This window comes from Balaenoptera acutorostrata, chromosome 15 (genome assembly GCF_949987535.1).
Source record: "Balaenoptera acutorostrata chromosome 15, mBalAcu1.1, whole genome shotgun sequence".
NCBI lineage: Eukaryota > Metazoa > Chordata > Mammalia > Artiodactyla > Balaenopteridae > Balaenoptera > Balaenoptera acutorostrata.
The window spans coordinates 27045413-27070392 of NC_080078.1; the positions used below are offsets into that span (position 1 = coordinate 27045413).

The 24980-nt window shown below is 41.1% G+C and overlaps 1 protein-coding gene and 1 long non-coding RNA gene across 12 annotated transcripts in view; one reads left to right on the plus strand and one right to left on the minus strand.

Annotated features, from left to right (window-relative positions):
* LOC103018977 (uncharacterized) overlaps window positions 1–24776 on the plus strand; it is a 45519-nt gene extending 20743 nt beyond the window's left edge. The window contains exons 3-4 of the long non-coding RNA XR_451542.2: window positions 18873–18950; window positions 23561–24776. This is a non-coding gene — a long non-coding RNA (uncharacterized LOC103018977). The remainder of the gene's footprint in view (window positions 1–18872; window positions 18951–23560) is intronic.
* Window positions 10001–24980, minus strand: part of MRTFB (myocardin related transcription factor B) — a 196910-nt gene continuing 181930 nt past the window's right edge. For 10 of the 11 annotated variants that reach the window (XM_057530126.1, XM_057530120.1, XM_057530123.1 and 7 more), the window contains 3 exons: window positions 24770–24907; window positions 17825–17885; window positions 10001–15706 (listed from right to left, as the gene is read on the minus strand). In XM_057530126.1, the coding sequence (XP_057386109.1) occupies window positions 15171–15706; window positions 17825–17885; window positions 24770–24907 (735 nt within the window). In that variant the 3' untranslated portion in view covers window positions 10001–15170. The remainder of the gene's footprint in view (window positions 15707–17824; window positions 17886–24769; window positions 24908–24980) is intronic. The other variant, XR_451540.2, reaches the window with a different exon arrangement.

The following is a 24980-nucleotide window of genomic DNA, read 5'->3' on the forward strand; positions in this document are numbered from 1 at the left end:
TATCAATTTTGTTTATCTTCTCAAAGAATCAGCTTTTAGTTTTATTGATCTTTGCTATTGTTTTCTTTGTTTCTATTTCATTTATTTCTGCTCTGATCTTTACGATTTCTTTCCTTCTACTAACTTTGGGTTTTGTTTGTTCTTCTTTCTCTAGTTCTTTTAGGTGTAAGGTTAGATTGTTTATTTGAGATGTTTGTTGTTTCTTGAGGTAGGATTGTATTGGTATAAATTTCCCTCTTAGAACTGCTTTTGCTGCATCCCATAGGTTTTGGATCATCGTGTTTTCATTGTCATTTGTCTCTAGGTATTTTTTGATTTCCTCTTTGATTTCTTCAGTGATCTCTTGGTTATTTAGTAACGTATTGTTTAGCCTCCATGTGTTTGTCTTTTTTACGTTTTTTTCCCTGTAATTTATATCTAATCTCATAGTGTTGTGGTCAGAAAAGATGCTTGATATGATTTCAATTTTCTTAAATTTACTGAGGCTTGATTTGTGACCCAAGATGTGATCTATCCTGGAGAATGTTCTGTGCGCACTTGAGAAGAAAGTGTAATCTGCTGTTTTTGGATGGAATGTCCTGTAAATATCAATTAAATCTATCTGGTCTATTGTGTCATTTAAAGCTTGTGTTTCCTTATTAACTTTCTGTTTGGATGATCTGTTCATTGGTGTAAGTGAGGTGTTAAAGTCCCCCACTATTATTGTGTTACTGTCAATTTCCTCTTTTATAGCTGTTAGCAGTTGCCTTACGTATTGAGGTGCTCCTATGTTGGGTGCATATATATTTATAATTGTTATATCTTCTTCTTGGATTGATCCCTTGATCATTATGTAGTGTCCTTCCTTGTCTCTTGTAACATTCTTTTTTTAAAGTCTATTTTATCTGATATGAGTATTGCTACTCCAGCTTTCTTTTGATTTCCATTTACATGGAATTCTTTTTCCATCCCCTCACTTTCAGTCTGTATGTGTCCCTAGGTCTGAAATGGGTCTCTTGTAGGCAGCATATATATGGATTTTGTTTTTGTATCCATTCAGCGAGCCTGTTTCTTTTGGTTGGAGCATTTAATGCATTCACGTTTAAGGTAATTATCGATACGTATGTTCCTATTACCAGTTTGTTAAGTGTTTTGGGTTTGTTTTTGTAGGTCCTTTTCTTCTCTTGTGTTTCCCACTTAGAGAAGTTCCTTTAGCATTTGTTGTAGAGCTGGTTGGGTGGTGCTGAATTCTCTTAGCTTTTGCTTGTCTGTAAAGCTTTTGATTTCTCCATCGAATCTGAATGAGATCCTTGCCAGGTAGAGTAATCTTGGTTGTAGCTTGTTCCCTTTCATCACTTTAAAATGTCATGCCACTCCCTTCTGGCTTGTAGAGTTTCTGCTGAGAAATCAGCTGTTAACCTTATGGGAGTTCCCTTGTATGTTATTTGTCATTTTTCCCTTGCTGCTTTCAATAATTTTTCTTTGTCTTTCATTTTTGCCAGTTTGATTACTATGTGTCTCGGTGTGTTTCTCCTTGGGTTTATCCTGTATGGGATTCTGCGCTTCCTGGACTTGGGTGGCTATTTCCTTTCCCATGTTAGGGAAGTTTTCGACTCTAATCTCTTCAAATATTTTCTCGGGTCCTTTCTCTCTCTCTTCTCCTTCTGGGACCCCTATAATGCAAATGTTGTTGTGTTTAATGTTGTCCCAGAGGTCTCTTAGGCTGTCTTCATTTCTTTTCATTCTTTTTTCTTTATTCTGTTCCGTGGCAGTAAATTTCACCATTCTGTCTTCCAGGTCACTTATCCGTTCTTCTGCCTCAGTTATTCTGCTATTGATTCCTTCTAGTGTATTTTTCATTTCACTTATTGTATTGTTCATCTCTGTTTGTTTGTTCTTTAATTCTTCTAGGTCTTTGTTAAACATTTCTTGTGTCTTCTCGATCTTTGACTCCATTCTATTTCCGAGGTCCTGGATCATCTTCACTATCATTATTCTGAATTCTTTTTCTGGAAGGTTGCCTATCTCCACTTCATTTAGTTGTTTTTCTGGGGTTTTATCTTGTTCCTTCATCTGGTACATAGCCCTCTGCCTTTTCGTCTTGTCTCTCTTTCTGTGAATGTGATTTTTGTTCCACAGGCTGCAGGATTGTAGTTCTTCTTGCTTCTGCTGTCTGCCCTCTGGTGGATTAGGCTATCTAAGAGGCTTGTACAAGTTTCCTGATGGGAGGTGCTGATGGTGGGTAGAGCTGGCTGTTGCTCTGGTCGGCAGAGCTCAGTAAAACTTTAATACGCTTGTCTGCTGATGGGTGGGGCTGGGTTCCCTCCCTGTTGGTTGTTTGGCCTGAGGCGACCCAACACTGGAGCCTACCCGGGCTCGTTGGTGGGGCTAATGGCGGACTCTGGGAGGGCTCAGACCAAGGCGTACTTCCCAGAACTTCTGCCAGTGTCCTTGTCCTCACAATGAGACACAGCCACCCCCGCCTCTGCAGGAGACTCTCCAACACTAGCTGGTAGGTCTGGTTCAGTCTCCTATGGGGTCACTGCTCCTTCCCCTGGGTCCCAACGCGCACACTACTTTGTGTGTGCCCTCCAAGAGTGGAGTCTCTGTTTCCCCCAGTCCTGTCGAAGTCCTGTAATCAAATCCCGCTAGCCTTCAAAGTCTGATTGTCTAGGAGTTCCTCCTCCTGTTGCCGGACCCCCAGTTTGGGAAGCCTGACGTGGGGCTCCGAACCTTCACTCCAGTGGGTGGACTTCTGTGGTATAAATGTTCTCCAGTTTGTGAGTCACCCACCCAGCAGTTATGGGATTTGATTTTATTGTGATTGCGCCCCTCCTACCATCTCATTGTGCCTTCTCCTTTGTCTTTGGATGTGGGGTATCTTTTCTGGTGAGTTCCAGTGTCTTCCTGTCGATGATTGTTCAGCAGTTAGTTGTGATTTCTGTGCTCTCGCAAGAGGGAGTGAGAGCACGTCCTTCTACTCCTCCATCTTGAACCAATCTCCTCCCTTCTCATTTTCTTTTGTGTATATTCTCCATGTATTTTGTTTGTAGTGGTTACATTTAACATCCTAAAGTTATAACAATCTATTTAAACTGATAACTATTTAACTTTGCTCACATACAAAAATTCTACTTCTTTACAGCTCCTCTACACCCACCTTTGTTATTAATGTCACAAATTACGTCATTACATGTTATGTACCCACTAATGTAGATTTAGAATTATTTTTATGCTTTTCTCTTTTAAATCCTATGAAAGAATAAAAAGTGGAGTTAAGAGCCAAAGTGACAATAATACAGGTTTTTACTTGTCCATATATTTACCTTTACCAGAGAACCTTATTTTTCATAGGACTTTGAGTTACTGTCTAGCATCCTTTCATTTCAACTTGAAGGAGTCCCTTTAGCATTTCTTGCAGGGCAGGTCTAGTGGTGATAACTCCTTTAGCTTTTATCTGGGAATGTATTAATTTCTTCCTCACTTTTGAAGGACATTTTGTTGTATATAGAATTTTTGGTTGACAGTTTTTTTCATTCAGCACTTTTTCATTCCCTCCCCCCCCCCCAGCTTTATTGAGGTATAATCAACTGTATATATGTAAGGTATATTTTGATATACCTACACACTGTGAAAGCGTAACCATAGACAAGCTAATTATCACATCTATTACCTCACATAGTTACCAATTTTTTTTTGGTGTGTGATTAAAATACTTAAGATCTACTCTCTTAGCAAATTTCAATACAATACAGTACAGTATTGTTAGCTGTTTTCACCATACTGTACATTAGGTCCCCAGAGGTTATTCATGTTATAACTGGAAGTTTGTTCCCTTTGACCAAAATCTCGCCATTCCTTCCCCTACCCCAGCCCCTGATAGTCACCACTCTACTCTCTGTTTCTGTGAGTTTGGCCTTTTTAGAGTCCACATATAAGTGAGATCATATACAGTATTTGTCTTTTTCTGTTTGACTTATTTCACTTAGTATAATGCTCTTGGGTTTTATCCATGTTGTCACAGATGGCAGGATTTCCTTCTTTTATAAGAGTGAATAATATTCTTGCATGTGTGTGTATCACATTTTCTTTATCCATTCATCTCTTGATGGACACTTAGGTTGTTTCTGTATCTTGGCTATTGTAAATAATGCTGCAATGAACATGGAAGTGAAGATATCTCTTTGAGATACTGATTTCATTTCCTCTGGATATATACCCAGAAGTGGGATGGCCAGACCATATGGTAGTTCTATATTTAATTTTTTGAGGAACCTCCATACTATTTTCCATAAAGACTGTACTAATTTAAATTTCCACCAACAGTACACAGTGGTTCCCTTTTCTCCACATCCTCATCAACACTTGTTATCTCTTGTCTTTTTGATAAGAGCTATCCTAACAGGTGTGAGTTAATATCCCATTGTGGTTTTCATTTGCATTTCCCTGATGATTAGTGATGTTGAGCAGCTTTTCATATACCCATTGGCCATTTGTACAGGTATACCTTAAAGGTATTACAGGTTCAGCTGCAGACCACTGCAAAGTAAGTAAAGCGAGTCACGTGAATGTTTTGGTTTCCCAGTGCATATAAAAGTTATGTTTACACTATACTGTAGTCTATTAAGTGTGCAATAGCATTATGTACACTTAAAAACAATGTACATACCTTAAAAATACTTATTGCTAAAAATGCTAACCATTATCTCAACCTTCAGTGAGCCGTAGTAGTAAAGTCAAAGATTGCTGATCACAGATCACTGTAACAAATACAGTAATAATGAAAAAGTTTGAAATATTTTGAGAATTACCACAATGTGACATACAGACATGAAATGAGCAAATGCTGTTGGAAAAATGGTACCCATAGATTTGCTTGACATAGGGTTGCCACAGATATTCAATTTGTAAAAAATGCACTATCTGTGAAGTGCAACAAAGCAAAGCACAGTAAAACAAAGTATGCCTGTGTCTTCTTTGGAAAAAATGTCTATTCATATCCTTTGCCCATTTTTAGATGGGTTATTTGTTTTTGGTTTTGCTATTGAGTTGTATGATTTGCATATTAACCCCTTAGCAGATATATGGTTTGTAAATATTTTCTATTCTGTAGGTTGCCTCTTCATTTTTTTGATTGTTTCCTTTGCTGTGCAGAAGCTTTTTAGTTTGATTGAGTTCCACTTGTTTATTTTTGCTTTTGTTTCCTGTGCTTTTGGTATATCTAAAAAGTCATTGCCAAGACCCATGTCAAGGAGCTTTTCCTCTGTTTTCTTCTTGGAGTTTTATGGTTTCAGGACTTATATTTAAGGCTTTAATCCATTTTGAGTTAATTTTTGTGTGTGGTGCCAGATGAGGTGAGGGTCCAATTTCATTCTTTTGCATGTGGATATTGAGTTTTTCCAGTAACATTTATTGAAGACACTGTCTTTCCCCCCAACTGTATATTCTTGGCTCTTTTGTCATAGATTAGTTGACCATATATGTGTGGGTTTATTTCTGGGCTTTCTGTTGTGTTCCATTGATCTGTGTGTCTGTGTTTTGTTGTTGTTGTTGTTTTTTGGCTGTGTTGCACAGCTTGTGGGATCTCAGTTCCCTGACCAGGGATTGAACCAGGGCTGTGGCAGTGAAAGCCCATAATTCTAACCACTAGGCCACCAGGAACTCCCCTATGTATCTGTTTCTATGCCAATACCATACTGTTTGGATTACTATAGCTTTGGAGTATAGTTTGAAAACAGGAAATGTGATGTGCCTCCAGATTTGTTCTTCTCTCTCAAAATTGCTTTGGCTATTTGGAGGTCTTTTGTGGTTCCATACAAATTTGAGGATCGTTTGTTCTATTTCCATGAAAAATGCCATTGGAATTTTGATCGGAATTGTACCTGTAGATTGCTTTGGGTAGTATGGACATTTTAACAATATTAATTCTTCAAGTCCATGAGCACGGAATATCTTTCCATTTATTTGTGTCTTCAGTTTCTTTCATCAGTGTCTTATAGTTTTCAGTATGCAGGTCTCTCACCTCCTTGGTTAAATTTATTTATTTTAAAAATTTTATTTATTTTTGGCTGCATTGGGTCTTCGTTGCTGCGCATGGGCTTTCTCTAGTTGTGGCGAGCGTGGGCTACTCTTTGTTGCTGTGCGCGGGCTTCTCATCGTGGTGGCTTCTCTTGTTGTGGAGCGCGGGCTTTAGGCACACGGGCTTCAGTAGTTGCAGCACGCAGGCTCAGTAGTTGTGGCGCATGGGCTTAGTTGCTCTGCGGCATGCGGGATCTTCCCGGACCAGGGATCAAACCTGTGTCCTCTGCATTGGCAGGCGTATTCTTAACCATTGCACCACCAGGGAAGTCCTCCTTGGTTAAATTTATTGTGAAGTATTAGGCTGGCCAAAAAGTTCGTTCGGGTTTTTCCGTAACACCTTATGGAACGAACTTTTTGGCCAACCCATTATTTTATTCTTTTTCATGAAATTCTAAACAGGATTATTTTCTTAATTCTCTTTCTCATAGTTCATTATTGGTGTATAGAAGTGCAACATATTTTTGTATATTAATTTTATATCCTGCAACTTTTCTGAATTTATTAGTTCTAACACTTTTTGGTGGACTCTGTAGGGTATTCTCTATATAATAACATGTCATCTGCAAATAGTGACAGTTGTACTTCTTCCTTTCCAATTTAGATGACTTTTATCTCTTTTTCTTGCCTAATTTCTCTGGCTAGGACTTCCAATGCTATGTTGAATAAGTGGTAAGAGTGGGCATCCTTGTCTTGTTCCTCACCTTAAAGGAAAAGCTTTCAGCTTTTCTTTCTTCTTGAGTCAATTTTTGGTAGTTTGTGTCTGTCTAGAAATTTATGTATTTTACCTAAGTTAACTAATTTAGTGGCATGCAGTTGTTCAATGTATTCCTGTGTAATATTCTTTTTAAGGTTATCTTTTTTTTTTTTTTTGGCCGCACCGTATGGCATGCAGGATCCTTGTTCCCTGACCAGGGTTTGAACCTGCGCCCCCTAAAGTGGAAGCGCAGAGTCTTAACCACTGGACTGCCAGGGAAGTCCTTTTTTTTTTTTTTCGAATAGGAACTATTTCCAACTCACAGAAAAGAATAGGGAGAATAAAGAAATCAACTGCCAGTAAACAAGTGTTAATATTTTGCTAGATGACTATAGAATTACTAAAGAAATAAAATATAGAAAAAAATAAATAAAACATTCAATATTAATTGAAGCCTACTTTACATTCTCTGCAATCTAATTCCTTTTCTTTCCACAAGTATCTTGAATCTTGGTATTGACATGAGTCCTTACCACCCATATTTTTATATTTTATATAAAAAAGTGAACAGCATTGTTGATTTAAAATGTTACTTGAATTATGTAGGCTTCATTCTGCACTTTTCTTTCCCTCAGCATTTTATTTTGAGATTGATTTACATTGGCACATTAGAATTAGTTCATTTGTGTAAATTGCTATGTTTAAATGTTTGCAAAATGAAAGGCATACAGGTCGTTTTCAGTGTTTGCTTTGTAAACTATGTTTTTGTGTTAATTCTTGCACGTGATTGCCTGTGGGCATGTTTCTCAAGGATGAGTATCAAAAAAGTTGAGTTGCAGAGTTTGTATCTCCAATTTTACTAGATATTGTAAAATTACTCTATGACTGCTGGGTTTTTGGGTGTGCTCAAGTGGCTCCAGGTACCCAGCCCAGGTAGGCAGTTTTGTGAGTCATTGTGTGTGGCCCCACCTGTGGGCTTCACTTAAGATGCCCCAGTCTTGTAACCCAGGTTCTGGTTGGAGTTAACCTGGTACAAGCTGTACTGTGGATGCTGTTAACCATCCATGTGAGTAGCTACTTTGTAAAATGTGTGAGATTGAGGAGGCTTGAGCGACGCCCAGTTGGGGTGAACCTCATGATTGACATGAACTAAGTCTGCTATAATCAACTGGTTTTGTCATGTATCTGAACAAAGACGTTGGAGTGAATGTACCGAGTCTACAGAAATGATCTGGGTTCTAGGATGTCAGAAGCTTGGTCTCAAATCCACACTCTGCTTTCTTTGTAATTTCGGGCAAGACATTTCCGTTCTCTGTCCTTAGTTGCCACATCTATTAAATGGGGATAGGAAGAGTTCCTTGCTCGTAGACTTATTAAACGAGGGTTTTATTCATAAAGTGTTTGGCACAGGGCCTGGCATTTAGCAGCATTTACTACGTTTGCTGCTGTTTCTATTAACCTGTCTCCACTTGCATTCCTGCGCCTTGGCGCTGTGTACCAGGGACGTGGGGAGAAGGGTGAGTACGCACTTTGGTTACCACCCACAGGGCCATGTCAGCAGCTTCCTCCTGGAATGATCTGTCACACGGTCATATCCACGAGGGGCAGTCAGACAGTTGATTAGTGGCCTCGTTTTTTGTCTAAGTATACATTGTGGGTTTAGTTTTAATAACTTGTCATAAAAATTAGCAGAAGAGATAGCCAGGATGTCCAAATAGGGTTTCTTTCTGAAAGTTAATATCCATCAGAAAGGGAAGCTAAGCTATTTGAGGGGCAAAGGAATGGTCGTTGGGTGACTTGGGAACTCTTCAAGAGGGTTATGTGGCACATAAAATTGTTGGTGACATGTAGTTTACATCTGTCCTGAAGCTGGTCTTTGCTAGGTGTCATTCATTTCCAGCCATCACGAAGTGTGTGGGTGTGTCTGTGTTTACAAGTGCTTTTGTAGTCCTGTCGATTCTAGAGCAAGTGTGCTGCAGAGGATTACAAAGGTGCTAAATGATGACTGTGTCCACTATCTAAAAGGCTTTCGAAGGCCTGTATTACCCAAAGAAGACAGAATCATCTCCAGAAGAGTCTTAAACCCTTTGAGGTCTGGGATCCTTAAATGCTCCGCTGTCAACCGGATCCTTAAATGCTCCGCTGTCAACCCTTCCAGACTTTGTTTCCCAGCACTTCTTGGCCAGATTCTGTCCTTCAGCCCAACTCCGGCATCTAGCCCTCGGCCTGGCACAGAGCAGGGCCTCAGCCAAAATCTCTTCTTTACTCTGACCTCACTCAAGTGGTTTTCTCTGTTCGGAATGTCCTTTACACGTCCTAACACATCTCTTCCAGCACCTTCCCTAAAGCTCCCAGTTCTGTCCCTTGCTCATTCCTGGGACTGCCTGGGGCACTTTCTGTTCCCTCGGACATGATTTTCTCTCCCTGAGGGAAGGATCTTGGCTGGTAACATGTGATGTTACAAATGTCTTCGTCTGTCGGAAGCATCATCTACTTACTGGTCTGTTGAGGCTGCTCCCTTGGTCCCTAAAGGTAGCGGATAATGCACATTTTGTTGTAGTTAGGTAACCAGTGATCTTTGTTTTCTCCCTCTCTGAGGGTGATACGATACCCACTTTCATAGTCAGATATTGATATGAAAGTTTTGGCTGTTAGTCAGGTTTACCCATTACCATTTTATGTCATCAAAACTCTATTTTAACCATGGGCTTCTGGGTTGAAAATCAAATGCCATCTTACTAAAATAAACTGAATTCTAAAGACCATTTCTTTTGGTCTATAAAAGCACCTCATATAAATAGTTGCTTCTGAAATGTGGCTGAACTGAAGGATTACCCGGGTCTTTTGGGAATCTTGTTGGTGGCTCATTTATTACTGTCAAAGCGTGAGCCAGTTTTCCCCAGGCATGTGTGTACACACCCCCCCCCACCCCCACCCCGGCCTTCGCCACGTCTCTCATTCAGGGTTTCCTTATGATTGTGGGAGAATGCACACGGTTTTGGTGTCAAATCTCGTCATGGTCAAGTTCAGCTAGTTACCTGTTTCTATTTTGTATCCCACGATCCTGGACCTGGGGAAGGGGATGTGTGCACTGGATGTGTGATTCACAAAACCTGCCTCAGCACGCCCTCTTGTTGTGTCTGGTGACTGCTGTAAGGCTTGCTCTGAAGGCAGTGTCTCCTCCCCGTCCGCCCCCCTCAGCTCTCCTGACCCATAGCATGTGGTCTTTCCTCTGCATAGCAAGAATCATAGTACATCAAAATGTTTTTATTTGAGACACAAAAATGCAAAATTGCTGAGATATCAAACATTTCCCGATCAGCTACAATACGGCCACTATGTACAAAAGATCTGATGATAAATGTGCACACATATAAAAATACAGTATGCATTACCTATGTACAGTACATGTGCAAAATGTATGGCATTCAAACATGATATGGAATTGATTTCAGGGGTGCAAACAGCAAATACAAAGGCATCATGGTTTTTCTTTTAAAAAACAACATAAAGGCAATACATGAATGGACCCCCGATTGCCATAATTTTTTGTTTATTAAACTAGTGCTTTGATAAGCAGGGCTCTGCAGATTGGTATCTTTCTCCTTTTTTTCATAAAGTGAGATGCTAAGACATAATGTGACAATGAAAATAAGAAGAGAAACACCTATCACATCGCATTTCTATTGCAAGCAAGAGAAGAAAACTAATTTGTAGAAAGGAAAAACTCTATTACTGCTAAATTCGTATTATTCTTAACCCAACAAAACAAATCTATACTATTTTACATGAAAACAATAGAGAAATATCTACATCTTTGTGAAAATTATAACCTTAAATGGATAATACCTTTTTGGGACTGATTTTTGAGATCTCATTAGTCTCAAATTTTAAATAAAAAGTGCCTCCTTTTGGCAAATACTTGGCAATGCCTTTGGTTCCATTGAAGCAAGTTTGCATTACTATTAGTTATTCGAGGTTAAGTGCTTTTGGTAGCAACTAAACCCTTTCCTAAATGCTTCCTCCTCCTCCTCCTAAATCAGCGAGTTTCCTTACAGCATAATGTGGAGAGGTAATCGTTATGAGTCTCGGTGATTTTATGAACTTGGTTAAAGCTTTGTCTTAGTAGTTGGCACAAAGCTCTGTTGAACACGACAGCTATGTTGAGATCGCCAATGACATGTTTTATTTGATTCCAGACAGCACCTTGCAGATCCGAGATTGCCATCCTCTTGTCACAGAATCGTGACATTTTCCAATGATTCACAGAGCAACGTGTTTGCATGGAGGGGAAGAGCTCTTTTGTAAACATGTGCAGCTTTTTGAATTACAGGCCTCAAATCAGAGATTTCAGGTAGAAACCCTTTGCAATGATGCATTTCCTCAAATACTGCAAGAAAGGGTGAATGGGGACAAACACAGACCTGCTTATTGCCATGCAGTCACTTCACAAGTAAAAACGTAGCTCAGAAACATCGCTGAATGAGCAAGTTATCAAAGGTTTGAACCAGGGAGAAGAATGACTACGTATTAATTGTTATTTTCCAGTTTTGACTGAAACCACTTAAAAGATGTGCTGAAATGCAGTTAGGATGCTCTCCAAATACACATTTCTGCACTTGTGAGCTGTGTTCCTTGATAACCCTGACCTTCCAGTTAGTGTTCTTTGAGAGTGTGGGCTAATTTTGTGGCCTCCAGGCAGGGGACACTTTGCCTGGTGTCCTGCTCCGGTGCCAGCGGTCGGGACTGATGTGGTGGTGACGGATGGCGACAGGCAGAGGGCTAATTGCGAACCTGCTGTGGAGCCCCGGGCGGCTCTGCTGCTGGACACTGACAGCTAGTCTCTTGGAAGTTCTTGGAACAGCCCCTGGCTGCCGCCCTCCACCTGCCTCATGGCAGGAGCCACCAGACGGGCCCCAGAAACAGCGTGAGGGTGTGGCGCAAACCCGGCCAAAGGCTGTTTGCGGACAGTAAAGGGACGGTCCCGGCACTGCTGTGGCTGGTTTCAGCTTGGGAATTCCGAAAGGACTCTGGAGAAAGCTGTGTGGCCTGGAATGATCTGGGGTAGAGGAAGCCTGAGTCAGCTCTGGTGACACAATGGGTGACACTCCTGATCCCTCATCACTCGGGGGCCCCCGACTGCACAGCCTGTGACAGCGCCCTCTACAGGCGGCAGCTTAGGGGGCAACACCGCACTGCCTTTGCCACGATTCTGAAACGGCACTTCCATGGATCACACAACCGTGCAGTTTGTAAAAAGCAAATTTTAAGTAAGATCTCTTTAGTGCCATAAAAATATTCATATAAAACGAACACAAATAGTGTCTGAGCAAGAAGTTCCATGAATTCAGACTACATCTATGTACAAATATGTGGCAGATACTATACAGTAGATTGCACATTTCAGGAAAAACACTAGAACGTGAAGCACTCACACTGTCCTAAGAGGTTTCCTAGTACATGCTTTGCTGAAATGTACAAGATGACCACATATGCCTGAAGCTTCGGTGTAACTTTCTATTCATCCCACCCTTAATGACAAGACCTGATACCTATATACACTAGCAGGGTAAGCTTGATACTACTGGGTTTCAGGAATATTTAGGAAATAAGACTGGATATGAGATAATGTTTCTAGGAGTTGGTTTTCTGCTTGGCAGTATGCTATTCTACAGGATGGTGTACAACAGCACCACTTCTGAACCACACACATGAACACTTGAAAATCCAACCAGCGCTTCTGCCCTCTGTTTAAAGGGCTGTGAAGCTCACCTCAAACCCAAAACCGTCCTCTCTGGTAAACACACGCCTTTCCCATTGCGCTTACCGTCACGTTCACTGAGTTAGGGCAGAGGGGCTGTGATCACAGAATGTCACCTTGGTCACGTCACACGCTGCACACGGTCTGTGTCCTCACGCTAACCTGGGACATTAGCTGAGACCCTGGTGAGCAGCAGTGGTGTCACAGAGGCCCAGCTGGCTGCTCAAGCCAGGACGGGAGGGCCGGGTGGAATGCTGCGAGTGGGTGGCTGGTAGGGTCAGTACTAGAGGCCCCTGGCCTGCCTTTAAAGGAAATGCTGGTACGTGAAGGTCTGAACACACATGTGAAGTGGGCACTTCAGCAATTTGTAGTCGAGAGAGCAGGCTCATGAGATGGCATTCTTTGCAATGCAGGGTGTATTTTTGGAGAGCAACCTTCCTGTGGCATGTTTCAAATCTATTTTAAAAAAGCAATAAGGGGAGCTGAGGGCTAGAGAACAATCTATGTACACAACTCGGGATGATGGAAACAGAAAGTTACTCAACAAGAGCCAGCACCACTAGCTGTTCAGTTGCCTCCTGCTGACTCACTGATATTTGGTGCTAATTTAATAAGCCATTTAAATCTGAATGAAGACGAAGCTTAGAGTCTAAGTGTGGACCATATAAGCCCCAGACAAAAACCCAGACTTCCCCTAAGAAAAGTACCTTCCCGGGTCAATAGCCCTGCCCCTGGCCACAGGCCCTCTGAAAGGAACTGACTCGAGATGCACGTCATGCCCAGGACGTTAACTGTCCCATTGGGCTTGGTCAGATGGCGGCGCTCTGGTTAACGGTTCCTGGCTCCTACATGTTGGATTACCAATTGCTAAACACTCGAAGTACCTACTGCAGACCACACTGTGCATGACCGCCTCTGCTTGAATCATCCAGAAGCACTTTCCAGTTGGGAGGGCTTTCAACTGAGGGCTCGAGGGCTGTGGGCAACTGAATACTGGGAAAATGGACTTTTCTTACATGTAGTAAAATTTACAAACTGAAATAAAAATATACAGTAAGATCAGTTCTTAGGCAAAACACAAACCCAGAAATGATTCACAGACTCTTTCCAAGTAGTGGGTCAGGTTCCCACAGTGACTTGCAAGAGGCAATTTTCACCATTTAACAACCCAGAGAAAAAACCTGACCACACGTAGGGTTTACACAGGTGAGGGGGAGAGCACAGTGATGTTATTTAATAAAAACCTCCGCACTTTGGGGTAGATTTCAGGTGGGGTTTTTTCAGGTATTTATATTTTATCATATACTTACTTAAATGACTAGCTTGATTGAAATAATCTTGGAAATCCTGTGATAGTTGGCATTGTAGAAAATTATGAAACTACTCAACAAATACAACTTTTTTCTATATAAAAAACTACTAATAAAACCTCCAGTTTTTCAATCTTCAGCTTGATGATATAGTGAGAGCTCAGGTATGACATCCAGTTACAAGCCTGTAAAACAGTAACCAGGGATAAGCGACAGAGAAGAGGACGGCCAGGGCTGGGTCCACTGGCCAACCTGGCGACACTGTCTCACCTGTAACCGTTGTAGGAATGTCCTAGGTTGATGACAGACTTCTCCCTTGCCTTCTCTTTGCAACTTACCAGCTCAGAAAGGTATTTTATGCTAAAGCCTTTTCTTGGTTCTTTGAGATGGGTCTGGTTACCTGAAAGTTAGTCAATTCTTTAAATACGGAAATACATGTGGCTCAAGTACTCCAGAAATATTCGAGTTATTACAAGAAGTAGGACCACTGGGTACCTAATGCCTTACTCCAGTGTAGGCTGTACACATCACAATGTCAGAGCACACATACAGATGTCTAAGATACACATTAAAATCAACCTAATCAACCCAGAGGGCTGCGAGTAGAATTTTCAGTGTTATCAGTACACCTGACTTCTTACAGTGGATTGTTTATGACAGTATTTCGTAGACACTGTCTGGTTATGGTGGAAGATCTTCCATTTCAATTTAAATTTGGAGATCTAAAGTAAGATTCCCCAAAATCACAAAATAAACTATAACACACAAAAAAATTACATTGGTTTCTGAATGGAACCAACAAGTCTTCAGTGGGAAGCTGTCACTGAACTGGCTGGTGCTGACCACTGCCCTTGACCCCTGCTGCCTCTTGGGCTGGGCTCAGGCCATTTCTAGGAAATACCCTGTGCAGTGGTCTCTCACCTCCCTTCTTTTTGAGTGGAGCCGTTTGCCTTTTATTTAGGGTCTCAAAGTGACCACAGAGGTTTAAATGTAGCTGATGACCAGAGGCCCTGGTATCACCGCCCTGCACACATTACTCTGCTTCATGTTTTTATCTAAAGGTACCTTTCATTCTTTACTGAAGTCTGGAGAAATACATAAGTCTTCTTGGAGTAGTGTTTTTTCAGAAGGCTCTGTGCTATATTAAATCGTAGACATTCACTGCTGGATGCAATGAAATGTTTTCAAACTTGGTTTCCAGCCTCTGACCATCCCTCCATTCTTTCTGTGACAACATATTATAATTGCAATGATGCAACTATGGATCTGTCTCTAAAAACTGACCTTCTCCAATCATCTTCATCTTCTTGACCCTCATGGAATCTGGGATGAGAAATCCGTGCCGTTAGTCCCATGGCAGTGGCAGGTCCTGTGGGTCTAGGAAGTCGGCAGAGAACATGCTCGGAGCAGTGGCGCTGAGAGGAGTGAGTCCCGAGGACGTGCCGGGCATGGTAAGGTCTAACCACTCCATGTTGTCCAGGTTCGAGTCAGAAAGGTCAAGGGACAGGCAGGGAGTACTCGCGGCAAACTGGGCCTCGGAAGTTTCCATGGGTGAGTGTGAGTGGTCCAGCACGCCTGAGTGACTCAGCAGGTCGTTCTGGAGATCCTCTATCAGGGAGAAGGGCTCCCTGTCCTCGCTGCTGCTTTGCAGTGGAGCAATTTCACTGGCTGAAGGCAAAGTTCCATCCAAGAAAGCTTCTAGTTGGTTCTCTAGGCTGGCGGACAAACTGCTCATAGGTTCTAAGGACATGGGTGGTGCCGTTTGGACTTGGGGTGGTGGCCGGGACACCACTGTGCTGACTGGCATGGTGGTGACGCTGGCTGTCACTGGTCTCATTTTGGAAATAGGAGAAGGTTCTTCTTTTATAGGGAGGGAAATCTCTGCAAAATAATTGAAGTAATTAATAATGATTTAGTACTATTTAAACATTTTTTATTAATTACCAGGGCAATTATTTTGTATTTTTGTGATGACTTATACACAGTCCACCTTAGAGTTAGGAAGAGGATGCTGTTGGTCAGGTACAGTCCTGGGTAACCTTTAGGATGATGGATATTTTAGTTAAATAGGTAAAACATTTAAGCTGATAACATTCTGATATGCTTTCAATTCTTTTTAGTAAGAGTAAGCATTAAAAGCAGTCTCTACCGCCAGGTGGGAATCGATGGTTCTAGGTTATTTGATCCCAGTGGCACACCACCCTTACAGTGAATGTCAAAGTGGATACCCTGAGTTTGTGCAGGCATGAAGTACATCCTTAATATTATGAAAGCTCTAATTATATTCTTTTTTTATCATTATAGTTGAACTGTGTGCTGAATTTAGCCATTTACATTCTATATAAAGTCCTTAAAAGATACCATGTTCTCTTATGTCATTTCTGAGTTAAAGCTAACACATCTTTTCCAAGATGAGGTGGATTACCTTATTTTTCTTTTCTTTGTCTCATTTTCTGAGTTCATATAAAATCTTGAGGATTTGGTAAATGTCTTAATAAGCATTAATTACGTGTTATTCCTTGCCAGATCAAGTAGCAAATTAATGGACCATCTGCTATAGATACCAGTGTTCACTGAGCTACATATATTTGAATAAAGTATCTTTTTCACTTTCTTATGAGTATCTGACTGGTTTCATTTATATGCAGATACATTAGGAAACATGTATTTAATAATCGCTCTCACAATTCAGTGACTAGGATACATAAATAGGTGAGAGAAAGAACCTGCAATCTGATTGCTGTACGTGAACTGTAGGCTGTGCACTGCCTGTGTTTTAGGACAGTTACGCTGCTCTTCGTTTTCTGTTGTCATCTCTAGAATTGTTTTGAAAGCTGAAAGTGCAGTCTAAATAATTAGTTTTACAATCAACTATTTAAATTTCTGTTCTCATTATTACTGGTATTAGTATACAATAAGATAAAATAATATACTCATTGGATACTTTGCCATAAAAAATCATCCCTTTTAGAAAATAACTCAATTGTTATTTTGTTACTATGACTTTGTCATATTTTAATTTCCAAGTTTAGGCTGTAAACATTATTCTTTTTAATCATTTCAAAAAGTATTTTCACCAGATTTGGCAAAAAGCATTTTATTATTTTTTTAACCTTAAATTCAGGCCATGGTATATCTATTTCTTTAATTTCCATAGTTTAGATATACATCATGAGTTTAAATTTATTTGCAAGGCCAACATAGTTCTTAGCGAGAAAATGCTCTTTGCACATGTAGATCTATAGTCAAATATGAAGAATTTTCTATGTTTGTCAAACATTACGACAAAATCATTAACCTCAAAATCAAATAGAACCTGCTATGAATGGAGAAATTTTGATCACTTTAAAAACCTGAATAAAACTCTTTCACCAAGGTAATTTGAGAATACTTTAAAAATATTCCAAAATAGCATTTGAAGTTTTGAAATACTGATTTTACACTTATTTTTGAAGATATGTAAGCTGAGGCGGAGAGATCCTTGATTTTTTTTTTTTGTGGTTAATGTCCCTTATCCCTTTTTAAGATGACAAATTGTATAAATCTAAGATTTTCAATCATATGTAGAAAGTGCTTGCCTTTGAATTTTAATAAAGTTACTAGAGCCCAAGCTAGGTAACTAGGTTTTATGAAATTAATGCACAATGAATTTTTATCCCATCACAACAACATTTACGTGGAGCAAGTTTTGAAGTTTTTCAATGTGGACTTTAAATCTGGTTCTCCTGTGCTATCTGGCTCTCCTGTGCTATTTTGAGGTAGTCTATCTTTTTCAACAGGCATACATCTATTTCTAAATCTATTAAATTATTGTGTTATAGTGAAACAATGGCTTTTCCTTCATTTTAATCGCCTAAACTTAACAGATTTAAAAGAGTAAACTGAGGTAGAATTAGAAGAATATGTTTCTCACTACTCAGATACGCTGTGAGCTCTAGAGGAAAACTTTCATGAACTTGTGATAAGACCCCTACGGGGTCTGATGTGACTTTGACCCACCTCCGCTTTTAATGAGGATGTCAAAGAGGTCGTCCATCTGCTGACTGTGTGCATTGGAAATCTACAACAAAGGAGAACATACGTTAGCTTTCTTTCGTACAAACCTGGAAGCATTAGACAGCTGGGAGCACTACGGACCTTATGAGAACATCTAGCCTAATCTCTCATTTGATAATTTTGAAAACACTGAGGTCACCTGAGACATTACGCCATTTTCCCAATGTGTCACAGCTGGTAAGCTGACAGAGTGAGAATGGGGTGAAAAAATTGTAAAAATCTAAGATTTTTTTTTGCCCAGCTCAGCCGACTTATACACTTATTTTCTATCACTGGTTGCATTTTGAGAGGCCTCTGACACTTTCTTTTAAAAATGTCTTTGTTCATTTGCATTTATGTAAAAATACAAGGTATGTATAAAGGTGCTCATACTATATTTTTTCAGCTTTATTGAGAGTTACCTGACATACAAAAAACTACACTTACATAAAGTATACAATTTGATAAGTTTTGACATATGTATACATCGACAAAACTATCAACACAATCAAGATAATGAACATATCTGTTTCCCCTAAAGTTTCCTCATGCTCTTTTGCAATGCTCCTTTCATCCCCAGGCAACCCAGTGATCTGCTTTCCTTGATTACAGATGAATTTACGTTTTCTAGAGTTTTATATAAATGGAGTCATACAGTATGTACTTTCTTTAGCAGGGGGAGGGTAGAGGAGGCTTCTTGCATTCAACGTAATAAATTTGAGATTTAACCATGTTGTAGAGTACAGCTGAAGAATAGTTCATTCCTTTTTATTGCTGAGAAGTATTCCATTGTATGGAAATATCAGTTTGTTTGGATTGTTGGCATTTTTTGGCTATTACAAATAAAGTTGCTGTGAACATTTGTGTACAAGTCTTTGTATAGACACACGCTTTCTTTTCTCTTGGGTAAATATTCAGGAGTGGGATGCCAGAATCATAGGGCAGGCATATGTTCAACTTTCTAAGAGATGGCTGTTTTCCAAAGTGATCATATTGTTTTATATTTCCACAGCAATGGATATTTCCAGTTGTTCTCCATTCTCGTCAACACTTGGTATGGTCAGTCATTTTAATTTTAGACATCTAACAGGTGAGTAGTGGTATTGCATTGTGGTTTTAATGTGCATTTCCCTAACGACTAATGATGTTGAGCATCTTTTCATGTGCTTACTTGTCATCTGTGTATCTTCTTTGGTAAAATGTCTGTTCTAATCTTCTGCTTACTCCAGAAATTCTCATGCATACTGTTTGCATGGTATATCTTTTTCCAATCACTTACTTTCAACCTGTGTCTTTGTATTTAAAGTATGCCACTTGTAGATGCATATATTAGTTATCTATTGCTGTATTACAAATTAGTCCAGAAAAACTTAGTGGCTTAAAACACTAAACAGATTTTCTCTCACAGTTTCTGAGCGTCAGGAATTTAGGAATGGTTTAGATGGGTAGTTCTGGCGTGGGGTCTTATAGGATGTGGTAGTCAAGATGCTGGCTGGGCTATAGCCATCTCAAGGCTGGAGAATGTCCTTGTAAAGGTGACTCACTTCATGACTGACAAGGTGGTGGTGGTTGATGGGAGGCCTCAGTTCCTCTTCACACGGGCCTCTGCAGAGAGAGCGCTGCTGGACGGTCCACACAGCGTGGTCCCCACAGCCAGCAGTCCAAGAGAGCGCAAGCAGGGTGGCTTTTATGACCTAGTTTCAGAAGCCACACACCATCTCTTCTGCCAATTCTATATGTTAGAAGCAAGTCACTAAGTTCAGCCCAGGGAGGGATGTCAAAGAATTTGCAGATGTATCTTAAAAGCACCTCACAGCATACAGTTGGGTCTATTTTTTTATCCGTTCTGATAATTTCTGCATTTTAATTGTATTGTTTACTTCACTAGTATGTCTTGTATAATCACTGATATGGTTACGTTTGGATTTACCACTTTATTATTTGTTTCTATTTGTCCTGTGTTTTGTTCCTCCTTTCTTGGCCTTTAAAAAGATTGATTTTTTTTTTTGGGAATTCTAACTTAATTTTTCTATTTTTAAAAAGTGATACTTATTTAGTTATTACTGTAGGTATACAATATACACCCTAAATTTTTCATAGGCTACTTAATATACCATTCCATATAAAATATAAAACCCTGGTAAACATAAAGATCCATTTATTTCCTCCATCCTTTTATTAGTTATTTTAAGTATTATAGCTATAAATTTTATAAGCCCCTCAAGACAGTGTCATTTCTTATAATGCAGGTTTTCTAGTAATGAATTCTTAATTTTTCCTTACCTGAAATTCTCTCTAGTTCACTTTCATTTTTAAAGGATATTTTTACTTGATATAGAATTTTGGGTTGACAGTGGCCCCAGCCCCAGCCCCCCACAAGAACTTTAAAGATGTTGTTCCATTCTTTTCATGCTTCCATAGTTTCTGATGGGAAGTCAGCCATAAATCAAATACAGTTGACCCTTGAACAACATGAGGGTTAGGGACACTGCCCACCACCCTCGAGCAGTTGAAAATCCATGTATAACTTAATTTTTTTAATTTATTTTTTTAAATTTATTTTTGGCTGCGTTGGGTCTTAGTTGCTGTGCGTGGGCTTTCTCTAGTTGTGGCGAGTGGGGGCTACTCTTCGTTGCGGTGCGCGGGCTTCTCACTGCGGTGGCTTCTCTTGTTGCAGAGCATGGGTTCTAGGTGCGCGGGCTTCAGTAGTTGCGGTACACGGGCTTCAGTAGTCGCAGCACGCAGGCTCTAGAGCGCAGGCTCAGTAGTTGTGGTGCACAGGCTTAGTTGCTCCGTGGAATGTGGGATCTTCCCAGGGCTCAAACCCGTGTCCCCTGCATTGGCAGGAGGATTCTTAACCACTGTGCCACCAGGGAAGCCCCATGTGTAACTTTATAGTTGGCCCTCCATATCCATGGTTCCAGCCAACCATGGATTGTATGGTACTGTACTATGTATTTATTGAAACAAATCAGTGTATAATGGACCTGTGCAGTTTAAACCCGTGTTGTTCAAGGGTCAAAGGTGGTTGTTAAAGGGTCAGCGGTAGTTGTTACCCTGTGTGTATTGTACTGCTTTGCTCTTGATGCTTTCAAGGTTTGGTCTTTAAATTTGGCTTCCAGCAATTTGACTGGGATATGATGAGGCCTTCTGTTTATCCCATTTGGTGTTCATTGAGCATCTCAAAGCTGTAAACTTGTCTTTCATCATATTTGTAAAAAATTTGACCAGTATTTCTTAAAATATTTTACCTGCCTCATTCCTTTCTCTCCTCTCCTGGGACTCCTATCATACCCATATTAGACTGTTTGATGTTAAATAACAGGTCTCTGAGGCTCTGTTCACCTTTTTTAACACATTATTGACTGGAGATGTATTAATACGTCTTTTGTTACCTGAACATTATTGACTAGAGATGTATGAATACATTTTTAGAGAGTGATACAATTAATATCACTGTGTGAAGTTGTTAGAGCTTAAAATTGATCAAGGGTTCATTATACAACTTATGATTGTCCTTATCATTCACATTTCCTCTGTTAGGTTTTTGTTCCAACCTTGTGTCTATTATAAACGTAAATTTTCAAAAATGATGCATCGCGAAATTTTGAGTGAAGAATTTTTCAGTGAATTTTATGCAGATACTTTCTCTGATTGTCTGAGCGACATATATACTAGTGTCTCAGAAGTTCTGATAGTATTTCAGAATATAGTTCTGATTCAGATGATGTGACTATTAGACCAACAAAAAGACAAAAAACCTTAATGATTGATACTGATATGGAAAGTGAAAATGAAACTCACGGTGCTGGAGAATGCTCCTTTGCTTCTATAGAAGAGTGGATTGAAGACAACATTTCATGAAAATTAGAAGACTTTACAGGTGTGTCAGGTGTAAATACTGAATGTAATAACCCACAAAGTGTTAGTGAAATAACAGAATTAATTTTTGGCCGGCCAAAATAAAAATTGCCAGCCACAGGCATTAATTTCTGCAAAAATCCCATGGTCAATAATGAGTTAAAATCTTTTTTTTTTTCCTCTGTTATTCAGATTGGATAAATTCTATTGATTTTTCTTCAAGTTCGCTTTTTTACCTCTGCCATCTCCATTCTGCTAAGATCATCTATAATTTTTTTCATTTCAGACACTAATTTTCAGTTTTAGAATTTCAATTCATTAAAAAAAAGCATTTCTATATCTGTTTACATTCTTTATCTTTTCCTTCATTACAGGTATATTTTCTTTTACATTATTGAGGATAGTTATAATAGTTGTTTTAAAATCTTTGTGTGCGAATTCTAACATTCAAATCAGCTGGGGGTTGGTCTTAGCTGATTGCCTTTTTCCCTTGAGAAAGGGTCACATTTTCCTGATTCTTTGTATATTGCCGAGTTATGAATGGCTGCCATGGATATCAAATTGTGGAGACTGTATTCTGTCATTTTTCTCAGATGAATGGTTTCTTTTGTTTTAGTAGGCGGTTAACTTGGGTTGGACGGTTGGACTTGAACCTCAAAATGTTTCTTGGGCAGAAGTTCCAATCTCAGGTCAGATCTTTTGTCTTTAGCTGATCTCCTATGACTCTACTCCATACCTATGTGGCTTAGGGGTCAGCCAGAGATGTGGGCAGACAGAATCTGGGCATCTCCTCTCTCAGTTGAGAGCAACCCAGAAGGGAAAGAACCAGTCCTCTGGTTTCCCAAGGCATAAAGGCTGCAGTTTTTCTACCAGTAACCTCACCACTTAGCTTGACCCCAGAGTAAAAGCAGCAAAAAGAGGGAACTCATGCCATCTAACTCCCTTCCTCTCAGTGCAGACCCCTCATCAGAATATGACTCTTTCTAGTCACTCTTTTTTTAATTCGCCTGTGAAGCCATCTGGTCCTGGGCTTTTGTTTGTTGGAAGATCTTTTTTTTTTAAATTAATTTAATTTATATATTTATGGCTGTGTTGGGTCTTCGTTTCTGTGCGAGGGCTTTCTCTAGTTGTGGCAAGCGGGGACCACTCTTCATCGCGGTGCGCGGGCCTCTCACTATCGTGGCCTCTCTTGTTGTGGAGCACAGGCTCCAGATGCGCAAGCTCAGTAATTGTGGCTCACGGGCCCAGCTGCTCCGCGGCATGTGGGACCTTCCCAGACCAGGGCTCGAACCCGTGTCCCCTGGGTTGGCAGGCAGATTCTCAACCACTGCGCCACCAGGGAAGCCCTTTAGTCACTCTTCAGTGACTTCATAGAATTGCTTTTTGTGTTATGACCAGGCTTTATAGCTGTTATCTGTGGGAAGACTGAACTGGTAGGGCCTTACTTATTAGCCAATAATGGCATTGGAAGTCCGAGTAAATGTATTTTAAAAACCTCAGAATCCCTGGACTTTGATGCTCAGCTAGCTCCGCATCTGAACAGAACTTGACTCCCTCAGTCTATATGCATGAACCAGAGACAGACAAAGGGCCCAGATTCCAATCAGCCAGCTCTCTTAGGTTTAAGGTGAAAGGATGATTCTTTGTTGTCGTCACACTGGTGAAGTAAATGGTACAGAGTAACCTATATGTGAGAGCCAGATTTGGAAGGATTTTCTTGAAGATATGTTCCTTCTGGATGGACCAAGGAGAGCACAGCCTAGGCCAGCACCATTTGCTTCAATTCTTTTTGCAAATATCTAAACCTAGTTCTGAAATGTGGCTTTTCCTCACATATAGGGGCCCCGGCTGAGTCTGGAACTGAAGGAACATTTTACAATCAATCAATCAGTCACCTTCCTTCGGCAGTAAGTGGACGCGAAGAAGCACGTGGGAACTGTCTGCTTCCTCGAGGAGGCTGTCTGCCCGGTCCCTGCATGCCCTGTGTGAGTGTGCCAGGCCGGGCGCTCCGGCCGCTATGGAGCAGTGTCTGCAGCTGCGCGCTGGGGCGACCACGTGGTCAAGGTGGCCACGGCACGGCTGCCGCTTGCGCAGGAAGTGCTGAGTCCTTGGCCCCGCACACCCCCCTGCACGAGGAGGCCCCAGGGAGTTGCATGGGGACTGCGGGAGCGAGGGAAGCAGCACGACTCTGCCGGTGCGCCTGCTGTGGCTGTGCGAGCAGGTCTGCCTCTGATCAGCACACCTCTCCCTCCACTGTCAGTCAGCACCCATGCGGCGGCGTCACGTTCACCCCCTGCATCCTCTTGTGAGGCCGGGGTTCTTTCTTGAAAGTGAGTTGAGTTTTAAGCTTTAAATAGGCAGCGAGCCCAGGAGGAGCATTCAGGGTAAGGTCTGACGAGGCTGTCGTTTCTCGGCGCCCACCGGAGGCCAGATGCTTTCACAAGCAGGAGCTCTACCTCTTTCCATCTCTGGAATAGGTGCGGCTCCTCCTATTTCATCAAAGCAACAAGGCAGGCTCAGAGGAGAGGGACGCACGGTTACCAGGCGGGAATCAGTACATGGCGGGGCCGGGAGGGCCTCAGTCTGTCCCTTCCGAAGTGCATCTGCTCAAAACATGAGCAGAGTTGCTTGCGTGAGCCTGCCTGCTGGAGCAGAGGGTGCTGGGCAGTCTGGAAGGCCATCCGGGCAGGAGAGGGTCAGTTTGATGCTGGCCTGACAAATGGTGGCTTTAGAAAAGGGACCTGTATAAAATACGTGCCCTGGTCACACATACACACATCTATCCCTAACACAACCCGCCTCTGGCCCCCAGGAGAAGTTAAAGACAAACCAACACTGAAATTCTGAGTAAATAGGAACTGCAGGTTATATGGCTGCTGAAAACCGCTGGGAGTCTCCAAAGTGAATGATATTTTGATTTTAAATAGCATTTAAAAGGCAAGCAAGGCTCCTAGTCATGAAACTTGTCTCTCTCTTGAGGCAAGTCCATCTTAGACCAGGGCTTCAAGCTGAAGAGGACCCACCACATCAGAGCTGCGGCCTCCTTACCTCTGGAAGGGAAGACTGGGCACTGCGTGTCTGCTTGATGGCTTCCTCATAGCGGGGAGGGTCTTTCGTCTTGGGGACCGGGCTCCCAAACAGAGAGTGCTGGACCGCAAACTGCTGGGGCGGAGGGGGTGAGCCGGGCTGCGGCAGACAGAGGAGGAGAGTCAGCTCGGCGGCAGACTGGCCTCCCGGGGATCCTGGGCGGTGAGGCTGA